At 41.1% G+C, this 13490-nt stretch overlaps 1 protein-coding gene across 1 annotated transcript in view; it reads left to right on the forward strand.

Annotated features, from left to right (window-relative positions):
* Nucleotides 1–12658, forward strand: part of CENPE (centromere protein E) — a gene marked incomplete at its 5' end in the record, with an annotated part of 60505 nt that extends 47847 nt beyond the window's left edge. Inside the window, 10 exons of the mRNA XM_083367059.1 lie at nt 1696–1905; nt 2522–2659; nt 3715–3921; nt 4101–4322; nt 5031–5234; nt 6163–6275; nt 8221–8318; nt 8741–8900; nt 10633–10895; nt 12540–12658. Of these exons, the coding sequence (XP_083223185.1) occupies nt 1696–1905; nt 2522–2659; nt 3715–3921; nt 4101–4322; nt 5031–5234; nt 6163–6275; nt 8221–8318; nt 8741–8900; nt 10633–10895; nt 12540–12625 (1701 nt within the window). The 3' untranslated portion in view covers nt 12626–12658. The remainder of the gene's footprint in view (nt 1–1695; nt 1906–2521; nt 2660–3714; nt 3922–4100; nt 4323–5030; nt 5235–6162; nt 6276–8220; nt 8319–8740; nt 8901–10632; nt 10896–12539) is intronic.
* Between the last annotated feature and the right edge of the window lie 832 nt (nt 12659–13490).

Raw genomic sequence — 13490 nt, forward strand, 5'->3', positions numbered from 1 at the left:
CCATTGGGTTTAGACCTACTGTATATCTAAATCTATCCTTTGGTGTTAAACTATGATTTATGGCTTAGTGGGCCTTACAAACTCAGTTGTGGCTTGATTAGGAAATTTGGTTAGATAAATTCCTAGTTTAAAATCGTGTGAATCTGTTAGTGTCTGTCAGTTCTTTTGCACACTTTTCATTACAGGTAGTCCTCCACTTACAATCAAAATTGAGCCCAAAATTTCTGTTGCTAAGCAAAACAGTTAAGTGAGTTTTGTCCCATTTTACGACCTTTCCTGCCACAGTCAGTGAATCGTTGCAGTTAAGTTAGTATCACAGTTGTTGAGTGAATCTGGCTTCCCCATTGATTTTGCTTGTCAGAAGGTCGCAAAAGGTGATCACATGATCCAGGACACTAACCGTAGTAAATATGAGTTAGTTGCCATGGGTCTGAATTTTTATCACATGACCATGGGGATGTTGCAATGGCCATAAATATAAAAATATGTCACTTTTTCAAAGCCGTTGTAACCTTGAACAGTCACTAAGTGTGACTGTTTTAAGGAAGATTTTAAGGAAGTTCTGTCTTGCATCAGAGCAGAGGTCTGTCTAGCTCAGGGGTCGGCAACCTCGGCTCTTTTATGACTCGTGGACTTCAACTCCCAGAATTCCTGAGCCAGCATAGCTGGCTCAGGAATTCTGGGAGTTGAAGTCCACGAGTCATAAAAGAGCCGAGGTTGCTGACCCCTGGTCTAGCTCAACCTTCACCAGCATAACCCTCCTCCAGCCATAAGCAATTCAGCCTCCAGAATTCCCTAGCCAGCAATCCTTTGTTGAGAATTTGAGACAATGTCTATATATCTGGAGGGCACCCAGGTTGGGAAAGATTGATCCAGTCCACAATTCTGTTGTTCGTAGACAAAGCGGTATCTTAGGAACGGTCAATTCTGCACCTCAGGAACATCTCTTCAAAGATGAGCAATCTAAAATTCAATAGGTGGAAAAACAGGTCATTGCCGTTTTTAATAGGGAGGGTAAAGGTAAAGTTTCCCCCGCACATGCGTGCTAGTCGTTTCCGACTCTAGGGGCCGGTGCTCATCTCCGTTTCAAAGCCGAAGAGCCAGCACTTGTCCGAGGACGTCTCCATGGTCATGTGGCCGGCATGATTAGACGCCAAAGGCGCACGGAACGCTGTTACCTTCCCACCGTTGTGGTCCCTATTTTTCTACTTGCATTTTTTACGTGCTTTCGAACTGCTAGGTTGGCAGAAGCTGGGACGAGTAACAGGCGCTCACTCTGCTACGCGGCACTCGGGATTCAACCCGCCAAACTGCCGACCTCCAGATCGACAAGCTCAGCGTCCTAACCCACTGAGCCACCGCGTCCCTAATAGGGAGAGTAGCCCAAGTTAAACAAGCCAAGTGTTTTGGCACCTTTGAAAGCTGACCAAATTTATGATTAAAAGTTTACTTATGGAGCAAAGTTAATATGGTGTGCAGCTTTTCCCAGGATAAATAACTAAACCAGGGTTCTTCAAACTTGGCACTTTTACGATTTGTGCACTTCAACTCCCACAATGGGAGGAATTCTGGCTGAGGAATTCTGGAGCTGAAGTCCACAGGCCATAAAAGGGACAGGCTTGAAGAGCCCTGGACGAAACCCAGCTAGATTTTGAGCACTTACGTCCAGCTAATTACCTTCTTCATCTTCAACAGTACTTTTTTACTTGCTTGTGTGACAAAAGAAAGGAATACTACACAAACGTCAGCAAGTACACAAAGGAGCTGCTTGATGAGCGAAGAAATCAACACGCAGTGCAAGTGCAAGTTTGGCAACTCAGAAGGCCTCGCTTGGAGCAGCAGGGAGATGGATCCCAGCCATCTGGTGTCTCTGGACCGATCCAGAGCTTGGATGGTCTCACAGAGGTAATGCTTTGCCAAAGGTTGCCTATTTGGTGATGGGAAAAGCAACATGGAATAGGAATATAATGGAATATAATATAAAGGGACCTTGGAGGTCATCTAGTCCAACCCCCTGCTCAGGCAGGAAACCCTATACCATTTCAGGCAAATGGCTGTCCAGTCTCCTCTTAAAAACCTCCAGTGTTGGAGCATTCACCACCTCTGGAGGCAGGTTGTTCCACTGGTTAATTGTTCTAACTGTCAGGAAGTTTCTCCTTAGTTCTAGGTTGCTTCTCTCCTTGACTAGTTTCCATCCGTTGCTTCTTGTCCTGCTTTCAGGTGCTTTTCAGGACATTGCTGTATCTCCAAGCACCATGTACAAACCTCTCCCTCAATTAAACTACAGTGCAAAAAGAATTAAATGGCCAAAATAACATGCGATTGGAAAATCTCACACAGTCTCACATTTGAATAGGAAAACATCTTAAGCATTGCACAACAGGGCCTGAAATATTTGCTATCCCGTGTTGTAGGGTGTGGTAATAATTTCCATCATCTACCGATTTTTTTAAAAAAATTATTTATTTATTTATAAAATGTATATTGCTTATACAACGATAAAAAAACAATATCCTTGCAGCCTCCTGGTGACAGCAATCAGTCAAACAAGCCACTTATTGGGTTCTCTCCCACTCTGGGTTCCCCAGGGCTGTTGGCAAAACCAGGTCCTCAAAGCTTTGTGAAAGAGTGTAGTGCCTCGCTGATCCACAGTGATAATGTACAGTGCCATTCAAAGGCCGAGGTCTATCATAAGTCAGTGAAGGACTAAGACAGGGGTGTCAAACTCAATTTCATTGAGGGCCGCATCAGCATTGCGGTTGCCCTCAGGGGGCCGGGTGGGTATGGCCTGGGTGGGCATGGCCTAGTGCGTGGGCATGGCTAGAGTGCGTATGGCCTACTGGGTAGGCGTGGCCAGCTCTACATCGTTCGCATCAAGGGTGCCTATGGGGGCCAGGGCAGGAGTGGGACAGATCTAAGGGTCTCTGGCAGAAGGAGGGTCTCTGTGCCATGGCCAAGGCAGTGGGGGCCATTCCCTCACTGTTTCCAGGATGGCTTCGCGGGCCGGATCCGGCCCCCGGGCCTTGTGTTTGACATGTCTAGACTAAGAGCTACTGGTTTTTGTTTTGTGTTCCTGTTACTAATCATTGCATCTTTCTCATCTGGATTCAGAAGGAAAAATACCTATGCTTCAATGAAGACAAGTTATCAACAAAGTTAAAACTTTTTACCTTGATGTGACAATAGATCTGACTGCTCAATCTTCTTTTCTTTCCGAAAGAGCTCAGAGCAGTTTCTGAGAGAAGAACCCAAAAAAAATCTAAATGAAACCATCATATAAAAAGTTGAGCTTTCTATTTGACAAAAACAAAGATGTGTATTTACATAATTCAGTGTGCGGGCTACCTTGCCAATTATATTTGAGATGGCACAGCAGAAGAAATAGTAAACCAGGCTTAAAGAGTTTTTCCTAGAGGCTGTAATTCAAGGTAGAACATTTTCCAAAGTCAGTCCTTGGCATGTCCAATTAAGACTTGTAGGAAGAAAATCATTGTTGATATTTCATTCCTGCTATGATGTACTGTGCATAGGTGGGAAGATAAATCAGATTAAAGGTTTCCATTCAGTGCTGTTAGTGAGCTAGAAGGATTAATATTGTATCTTTGTTAAGAGGTTTCTGCATAAATTTCTTCTCAACTACTGCATAGTAGACAAAAAAATAACTCACAGTATGTCTTGACAAACTGGCTCATTTTTATGTGTTTCTTTGCACAGCAAATTTCAAAAGAAGTTTCTGAAATGGAAGAAGAACTCAGTGGCACAGAAGTTACGTTACAAGAGTTGGAACATGAAAACATAGAGATGGAACAGTATTTGGAACAATGGTCAGATCATTTTGATTTGCAAGGCTTTGAGGCAACAATAAAGCAAAATACTGAAAAGCTTCAGTCCATTTATCAATTCCTACAGCCCAAAGCTCAGGTATGAAATGCAGGTTTAAAATGTGTAGTACAATGTTATTGTTTGTGTCTTGTTAAGGTTGGGCATGGAGATAATGCTAGAGTTTACAGAAACTGACTACTGTTGTAATTGAATGACTATGTAAGAGATAGCAATGTAACATACCTGCCCCAACATTTGTTACTGCCTTTACATTACAGCCCTATTTTCAAGCTAGATCGGAGACGGAAGCCATAAACGCCAACTACTGCAGAGAGATTGATACTACCCTGAAAGCATGTAGAAAAGAAACAAAAGAACTGATTCTGCAGTTAGATATGTTAAAGAAAGAGCAAAAATCCTGTGGTGTTGCTAATATGAAACTAGAAGAAGAAGTCCATAAGCTAGGGCATAAACTGGATGCATCAGAACAAGATACAAAGGTGTGATTTTGTTAAACTCCTATTTGGCAGCTTAGTCGCATGTCTCTTCATTTGTCTAATTTGATTAATGCTTAGTTCTTTTCTAGGCAACTTTTCCTAGGGTGCCATTTATTAAATTTCTATTTAGTCTCTGCTTTCCCAGATATGTGATGCTCCTAAATCCATTCTAATTCTTAAACAGGTTTCCTGACAGTATATTAGTTTCATCCAACTTTTCTAGTTGAAGAGGACAGATGGTAGAAAATTTGGGTCATCAGTGTGGCAGACTTTGACAAATCATGACAGTTTGATTTTTTAAAAAATCTACAGAATGATGCTTTTTTTAAATCTATGGTTGCTGGAAATACGATGTTGGTAATTTCTGCCACGTGAAAACACAAAGAAAAAAGAGGTGTTTTCCCAATAGATGAAAGAAATAGCACTGAAGTGTACTTTAGTGTTGCTTATATTCATTCTCTTCTTTGATGCTGCAGCTCTAACTATTCTAGTAGAAATGCTCTGTTTTTCAGGCCACGCTTTTCTTGTAAAGAGCCCAGCATTCAAAATATTGGAGTTATTGTGACTGAGCTTCAGGTCCAACTACTGTAGCTCTGCAGGTTTTAGGGTTTCCCCTTATGACCAATAACAGCTAAACATTTTGTCCACCCTAGAAAATAAAATCTGGAAGAGCTGTTCCGTCTTCCAATAACAAACTTCTTTTGTTCAAAGAATCTGCAGTTAAAAATCCAAGAACTAGAAAGCAAAATAAAGGAAGGAAGAAAAAATCTCCAGGAAAAGGAGAAAATAATAGCCACACTAGAAATGAAACTTAAAGTGAGAGCTTCCAGGAGCGAAATCGTCCGGCTTCAGACCGCATTAGAGGAAAAAGAAAATTGCTTAAGAAATGCATTAAGTGAGAGAGAAACACTCAAGGTACTGTGTGCATTAACATAAGTGATATCTTTGGATCGATGTTTCATGTTGGGAGTAAAACAGTCTTCAAAATCATTTTTAGATTCATGGGATTCACACAAATGCCTTACACCAGACATGTCAAACACAAGGCCCGGGGGCTGGATCCGGCCCGCGAAGTGGTTTCATGTGGCCCGCGAAACCATCCTGGAAACAGTGAGGGAACGGCCCGCACTGCCTTGGCCCTTCTTCAGAGACCCTCCTTCTGGCAGAGACCCTGAGATCTGTCCCACTGAGGGACACTCTAGCCACGCCTACCCAGTAGGCCACGCCCACCCTGGCCATACCTACCCGGCCCCCTGAGGGCAACCGCAATGCTGATGCGGCCCTCAGTGAAATTGAGTTTGACACCCCTGCCTTACACCTTCACAACTCCTCTCTGCAATTCCCACATAAAACTCATGCAATGTTGTTCTGGGTTGCTGGACATTGGAAGGCAAGTTTACACAAAAGGAACCATCAGCTCACAATGTTATGCTTTCCTCCCAGCCTTGCCCTACCCAACTCTGAGGCTAAACACACTCCTCCTTAAAGAAAATTAAAATCCTCTACAACTTTGGCCTTTTTCTCTAGTATTCTCTAGCATTTTTATGCAGTTCAGTTATTTGTGGAACAAAACCTTGGAAGCACAATTTCCTGCAGATCAATTATGGCACCAACTGATTTGACAGGAGGCTAACTATGATCTCTTGCTGGATCCAAACCTCCGTTTGAAAATGGGCCTAACGTTATTACTTTGATCTGAAGAAAGATGTAGTGTTCTTACTAAAAAGTCGATTAATATGTAAAAATGATTTCATTTTCTAAACTTAATGGCATATTGGGCACTTGGGACTATACAACAGTTGTTTTCCCGTTCTCAAGAAATCATGTTTTGTTTTCTGATTAGGCCCAGGTGGATAAAGGTGTTGGATTATATAAGGAGGAAATTGAAGACCTGAAAACTCAGCTTGCTAAAGCTGATATGGCAAGAATGAAGCAATCCAAATTGTTTGATCGAGAGTAAGTTCCATTTCATTGAAAAAGGCAATTCTACAGAGTAATGGACTCTATGTTGAGACAGACTACCACCTAAAGCAAGAAGCATTAATCCAATACCTCTTGGCATCCTGGAGGGGTCCCTTGGGATGACATCTGTAGGACTTCAAGTTTTTTTTAAAAAAAAAATAACAATAATGCCTATATTTTTTCATGATTTTGGTCTTCTCACCTGAAATTCCAAGATAGAACTTTCCAAATGTCACAAGATCTGAACTGTTTTAAAGGTTTTAATTTCTGAACCTGAGCCACTAAGTAGAGATCTTTGCAGATCACTTGCTGGTAATCAAGTGCTTAGGGCAGTGGTAGGCAACCTTGGCTCTTTTATGACTTGTGGACTTCAACTCCCAGAATTCCTGAGCCAGCTATTCTGGCTCAGGAATTCTGGGAGTTGAAGTCCACGAGTCTTAAAAGAGCCAAGGTTGCCTACCACTGGTTTAGGGCTTACCTGTTCAAGAGTGCGGGAACAGCTTAAGTATTGTGCTACTATGTTTTAACAATTATTCTCATAGTTCCAAATAGTTCTGCACCCTCCATTCGCAATCATTCAGTTATACTAAAGGATTCAAAACAAAACAAGTCCTTTGTGCAGGAATCTCACTAAAGTCCTAACTAACATGCTACATGCGCTGTGGACCAGGCAACCAGACATTTTGATATTGCCTCCAACTCTTTGAAACATTCCTCACCCCACACTTCCAGGAAGTATTCATAGCCCAACCCTTATTTTTATGTAAACAAAATAAATCTATTCTGCTTGAACATGCTTTTGAACCATAGTTCCTTTGGGGCATCCAATTATAAGGTTCTGATTTCTATTTCATAAGGGACGTGGTGGCTCAGTGGGTTAGGACGCTGAGCTTGTCAATCGGAAGGTCGGCAGTTTGGCGGGTCGAATCCCAAGTGGATTTCTATTTCTATTTTAAAAATATAAATTATATGTTTCACTTTTTGTCAGCCACTCAGAATCATCAGGGTCTAAAATTAAATATCCTAACTATAACCAGGCAATCAGCCCAATCTTTGGGGTTTGCACAGGTCTTTATAAAGGTAGGATCTAGTTAGGATGTAATCTCCTGTGCCAATGGCAACAAAGGCCCTATGTCTTTTACTCATTGTCCAATTATTGTTTGTAGACAGGTACCTAAATAAGGCCTCTCTAATCATGTTCACAGGTATAAGTTAAGGTGGTCCTTCAAATAATTTGGATCCAAACAGTTTCAGGGTGTTAAAGGTGAATTCTAGTATTTATGTTTGGGCTCAGAAACACACACTGACAATCAGCAACTAGTCAACATATGTTTTACATAATCTGGTCATCAGCTGCAGCAATAGCTGATACCTGTTTCAAATTTGAAATGTTTTGCCACTGTTGTGCTCTGCCTCTTTAGCCTACTGTAGTCTTTAACTAAGCTTACCTTAAAACAGAACACTACTATTTATTTTTTTAAGAATACATATAGGAGACAAATCTAGAAACAATGTTTGTATTTGAATTGGGATTTTTTTGTAGTCTCTTCTATTTAAAAATAAAAATCAAATCAAATGAGACATGAGCTCTTGAGGGCATAGTGGATCCAGAATTTTATTTTATTTTATTTTTTATTTTAATCCCATTTATATCCCGCCCTTCTCCGAAGACTCAGGGTGGCTTACAATCTAAGCACAAATCAATGTGCTTAGCAATAGCCTTCATTCTATGTATATGCCTGCTTATTAGGGCATATACAGGTGGATGAATAGATAGTAATTTTTCCAACATATATTACAGTACTGGAATAATCTTAGATTGTCAACAGGGCTTTTAGGAAATTTGTAGCTGAATTCAACCTTATTTATTTTTACAAAAACTAATTGTAGACTAAAATCATTGATAATTTGATTTAAAACTGAATTTTCACTGTTCTAGAATGGCAAATGCCAAAGCTCTGGCAGATCACCAGGAAGAGCGATTAAGAAAGTTGAAAGAAGAACTTCGTAAAGCACAACAAGAACAAGATGTAACAGGTAATTACAAATCAGAGTGCTATCTCCCGACTGTTTGAAATGGGCATTTAAGGTACAGCATTACACAAACGGTAGTCAAACAGGAAAACATTTTCATCTTTCAAGCACAGTCTTTCATGTGTTCCAAAAGTGCTAAGAAATACTTTCAGGGCAATTTTGACAAAGTCCTACTTGAATATATTCATGTTGATAAATTTCCATTAGTGCTAGCTCCTTTTAATCACCTCAGTCATTTACAATCATAAAAGTTGGAAGCCTCCAATCCTGTGATAAAACATTCAACCTGAACCACTTTTTCTTGGATGTGTAGACCCAAATTATACCATGTAATGAAATGAGGTGATTCTGAAAAAGCTGTGAAATTTGGGTGGTAATATTGTCATTGGCAAAAGGCTTACAGTGCTGGATCTTTTCATTTTCAGTAATGTCTAACAAAGACCTTCCTCAGCCATCTCTACCACTTACTTGTGGTGGCGGTAGTGGAATTGTACAGAATACCCATATGCTAGTGTTAAAATCTGAGCATGCAAAGCTGGAAAAGGAACACGCTCAACTCAAGAAAGAACACAAGCTACTGTTGGCGTAAGTCATCATATTTTACCTGGGAACATAGATTACAATGATTGTCTGCGTATGGATTTTTCACACAGAACAAATAAATTTGTCTAAAAGTTGATTAAGCTGTCCGTACGTTTGAAGATATTGGCCTGGCAAGATCCAAACATAGAAGGCTTCGTAAACTATATTGTGGAGCTGGTGATTAGCTTTGGCATGCTTCCCAGTTGTATCAGACTTTTGGGGTTCTTTTGCACAAGCAAATGAACTTTTGACTTTCAGGAGGGGGAAAAAACTTGTGTGTGGTTTTTTGTTTTTTTTTAGTGTTCACATTTAGAAAGCTGATGTTTTTGGATGTCTTCCGGTGAGGTTCATCTATTAAAGCTAGCATTGGATGATGCCAAGGAAAATGTCTGTGGGTACATTGGTGCCTGTGAGTGAGGACCATCACTTTTTTTAGGATCACGTTGTAATTAGTGTTTAGTAAGCCCTGGGGAGTTTGGGAAAAAAAATTAACAGTTTCCAGTAAAAAACAATATTTGCCCCAAGTTCATGATCTAATTTAGAATGGCTTTTCCTGGGATCACGTTTCTTGCCAGCTATCCATATTCTGAAAACAGGAAGTTAAATTCTAAGTGGACAATCTTTTGCTGGCTGGTAGCTAAATTTAAAGGGCTGAAGATTGCAGTAGATTGACTTGATTCAGAATGGGCAAGAGTTACGTTTTCCCATTTCTTCTGAGCGTTGAGGGTACAATTCTTTTTTTAAACAAAATGTATGTATTAGGGCTTAGATTGAAATCTTCATTACAGGTAGTCCTTGACTTACAACCATTTGTTTAGTGACCATTTCAAGTTACAATGGCACTGAAAAAACGAACGGTTTTTACACGATCATTGCAGCATCCCTGTGGTCATGGGATCAAAATTTGGACACTTGGCAACTGGTACATATTTATGATGGTTGCAGTGTCCCAGGTCATGGGATCCTGCTTTCCGATCTTCTGAAAACCAGCGTCAATGGGGAAGCCAGATTCACTTACAGCTGTGGCAAGGAAGGTTGCAAAAACTCACTTAACAACTGTCTTGCTTAGTAGTGGAAATTTGGGCTCCATTGTGGTCGCAAGTTAAGGACTACACTAGACTTCAACTTACAACAGTTCATTTAGTGGCCATTTGAAGTTACAACAGCACTGAAGTAAGTGACTCGGCATTTTTCACACTTACCGCTGTTCAGCATCCCCAGGGTCACATGTTAAAAATTCAGACACCTCGCAACTGACTCCTGTTTATAATGGTTGTAGTGTTGCGACCTTCTCACAAGCCAAGTCAGATTCACTTCACAGCCACCTTACTAACTTAACAACCGCAGTGATTTAGTTAACAACTGTGGCAAGAAAGATCATAAAATGGAGCAAAATTCACATAACAACATTCTTGCTTAGCACTAGAAATTTGGGGCTCAGTTGTGGTCATAGGTCAAGGTCTACCCAAATAGTGGGAAATTATTCTACCAATTTTTAACAATTATCCCAAGGGCCAGCACCAAAGTTCACAAAAGGGAGTTTGGAGGTCACAGGTTGCCCATCTTGTTATAAGTCATGAATGCGTGGATAACAAAAGGACAAGCATGCAAGTCTGGCAAAAAGCCAAGTGTAAGCATTTCTTAGAAAAAGAAAATGAACAGGCTCTGCAGAATAAGGGGGAAAAAACATTATCTGGGCACCAGGTGATTAAATATATCTAATATATGTTTTAAGAAATGAGCTTCTTTTGAAAGAAGAAATTAAGAAATGGAAGGAGCGAGCTATGAAGAGGAAGGAGCGTGCCTTGGGAGACACAGCTGAGGAGCATAAAACCAAATCTCCAAGGAAAGTGGCAACTTCATCTCTTTCGGCATTGCCAGCCTCTCCCTGCAGGGAGCGCTCCATGCAGCCAATTTTGCCTTTGGACACGCCACAGTTGATGCCATCCAACAGCCAAGCAAATTTCTTTGATAACTCACACTTAGGTGCTACTGCCAGTAAGTAACAGCATAACACATTCTTAGATGCTAAGACAAAGATCCTGTTTTAGAGGAAGGCTGTGTTGTGATCACAAAAAAACTGCTGTGTTTACTAGCTTGTTTTGGAAGGGTAGATTTCTGATCCATTTGCTTTTTCTATGGATTGCAAAAAAAAATCCTACAAAATGTAATGACCAGTAGTAAAAAAAAAATCAGAAAATCATTAGATAGTTATTGTTTGTTCACTGCATGAGGTAGCCAAGAGTTTACAATTTTATGAAATAAGGCACTGTGTGTGTGTGTGTGTGTGTGTGTATACATATACATATATACATACATGTATACATATATATATATATATATATATATATATATATATATATATATATATATATATGTGTGTGTGTGTGTGTGTGTGTGTGTGTGTGTGTGTGTGTGTGTGTGTACACACATACATACACTGTATATATTTAGAGGCTGTCCTGTTCCTGCAATCCTTCACTTGATAACTGGTGTGTGTGTGTGTGTGTGTGTGTGTGTCTGTGTTTGTATACACACACACATACTGTATGTATATATGTATATATGTGTATATATGTATGTTTAGAGGCTGTCCTGTTCCTGCAATCCCTCACTTGATAACTGATGTACCTACATGTAACAATAGAAAGCAATAGAAAAAAACATACAGCACAAGACAGTTCTTGCGTATAGTAAGATCGGATTGTCATAGTTCTCCTGAACAACTTAGGAGATGGTTAGGATGCTGGGCTGACAATCGACAATCACATTCGAGACCCGGTTGCTATTGCGTGATGGGGTGAGCTCTTGTCACATGCTCTGGCTCTTGCCAACCCAGCAGTTTGAAAGCGGGTGACCGTGAGTAGATGGATAGGCATCGCTTTCACGGGTAACTTAACAGAGACATGAAAGGAGCCCCCAACAGGGTGTTTCCCAGGAACAGTGATATCACCGTTCAATCCTTTCAACCCAAAAGTACTTTGGTGCTCTTGACACAAATGTAGTAGTAGGTCTAAGAGAGCCATAGTTTAATTTGCCATTTAGCAAATTACATACCCAGGACGTAGTGTGCTACCACGTGCTTTAAATAACCTGCTCATCTAATATGGTTAATAATCTCAAATCCATGAGAATTAATACTGTGAAGTTTTAAAAATGGAAGGGTTCCAAACATCTATCATCTCTAATAACCTATTCTCTTGTAGTTAGGAGGGACGCGGTGGCTCAGTGGGTTAGGACGCTGAGCTTGTGGATCAGAAGATCAGCAGTTTGGCGGGTCAAATCCCGAGTGCCGCGTAACAGAGTGAGCGCCTGTTACTCGTCCTAGCTTCTGCCAACCTAGCAGTTCGAAAGCACATAAAAATGCAAGTAGAAAAATAGGGACCACTACGGTGGAAAGGTAACAGCGTTCCATGCGCCTTTGGCGTCTAGTCATGCCAGCCTCATGACCACGGAGACGTCCTCGGACAAGCGCTGGCTCTTCGGCTTTGAAACGGAGATGAGCACCGGCCCCTAGAGTTGGAAACGACTAGCACGCATGTGCAGGGGAACCTTTGCCTTTTTACCTTGTAGTTATGTTGAGTTACTCAGATATTTGTAGTTATTTTTATTAACTTAATTACCGGCTGTTCTTTCTAACAGACACAAGAGAATCTGAAGAAAACAACTTTAAACACTGGCTTTCATCAGAAGATAATAGAGATGTTTCTAATTGTAAGACTCAGTGACAGTCAGATTCTTTCATAGATGCTGGGCAAGACTGACAGATACCACTTCATTTTTCCTCTTCTGGCACGATGGTCCTTGAACATACGTTCCATCATGCTCATATGTATTTCTTACTTTTATTTCGTATATCCATTCATTTTGCACTGTGCTTTTAAATGTATAAATAAAGTACCATTACATAAATATTTCTACTGTGTAATTTTGAGTTTGTTTGATTATAAGTGGGTTTATTTGCTTTTGTAAAATGAAGTGTCTACTTCCTATTTGACCCCTAGAATTCTCCCCAAAACCAAATTAGATCTCAATTTAAATACTTTCTATCTGATTTCTAGAATTCTCCCAAATCCAAACAAGGTCAATGTTATTAGATCTCCCCCATTGGTAACATTGGGAGGGGGAGTGGGAGGGGCGGGGGAGTGGCAGTTATCATCAGGGAATCCCTTAGCCCGCGAGAGACCACCGTCCCTCAGATGGTCGGGTGTGAGTCTCTCCTACTGAGATTCGGCCCAGGGGCGCAGTTGGGTCTGCTGCTGGCGTACCTACCACCTAATCGTGCAGCGGCGGCCCTGCCCGAGCTACTCGATGTCCTCTCAGGGTTGGTGGTTGAATTCCCAAGACTCATGGTCTTGGGCGACTTTAATCTACCGTCCCTGGGAGGATCGTCCGAACTGGCTCGGGAGTTCATGGCTTCCATGACGGCCATGGACCTGTTGCAAATAATTTCTGGGCCGACTCATGAGAGAGGCCACAACCCAGACTTGATGTTCTTGTCTGGACGGTGGCGTGATGATGTCGGTGGGGGTGCCACAACTATTACGCCCCTGTCATGGACCGATCACCACCTCCTGCGGCTAGACTTCCCCC

This window comes from Vipera ursinii, assembly GCF_947247035.1.
Source record: "Vipera ursinii genome assembly, chromosome: 7".
Taxonomy (NCBI): Eukaryota; Metazoa; Chordata; class Lepidosauria; order Squamata; family Viperidae; genus Vipera; species Vipera ursinii.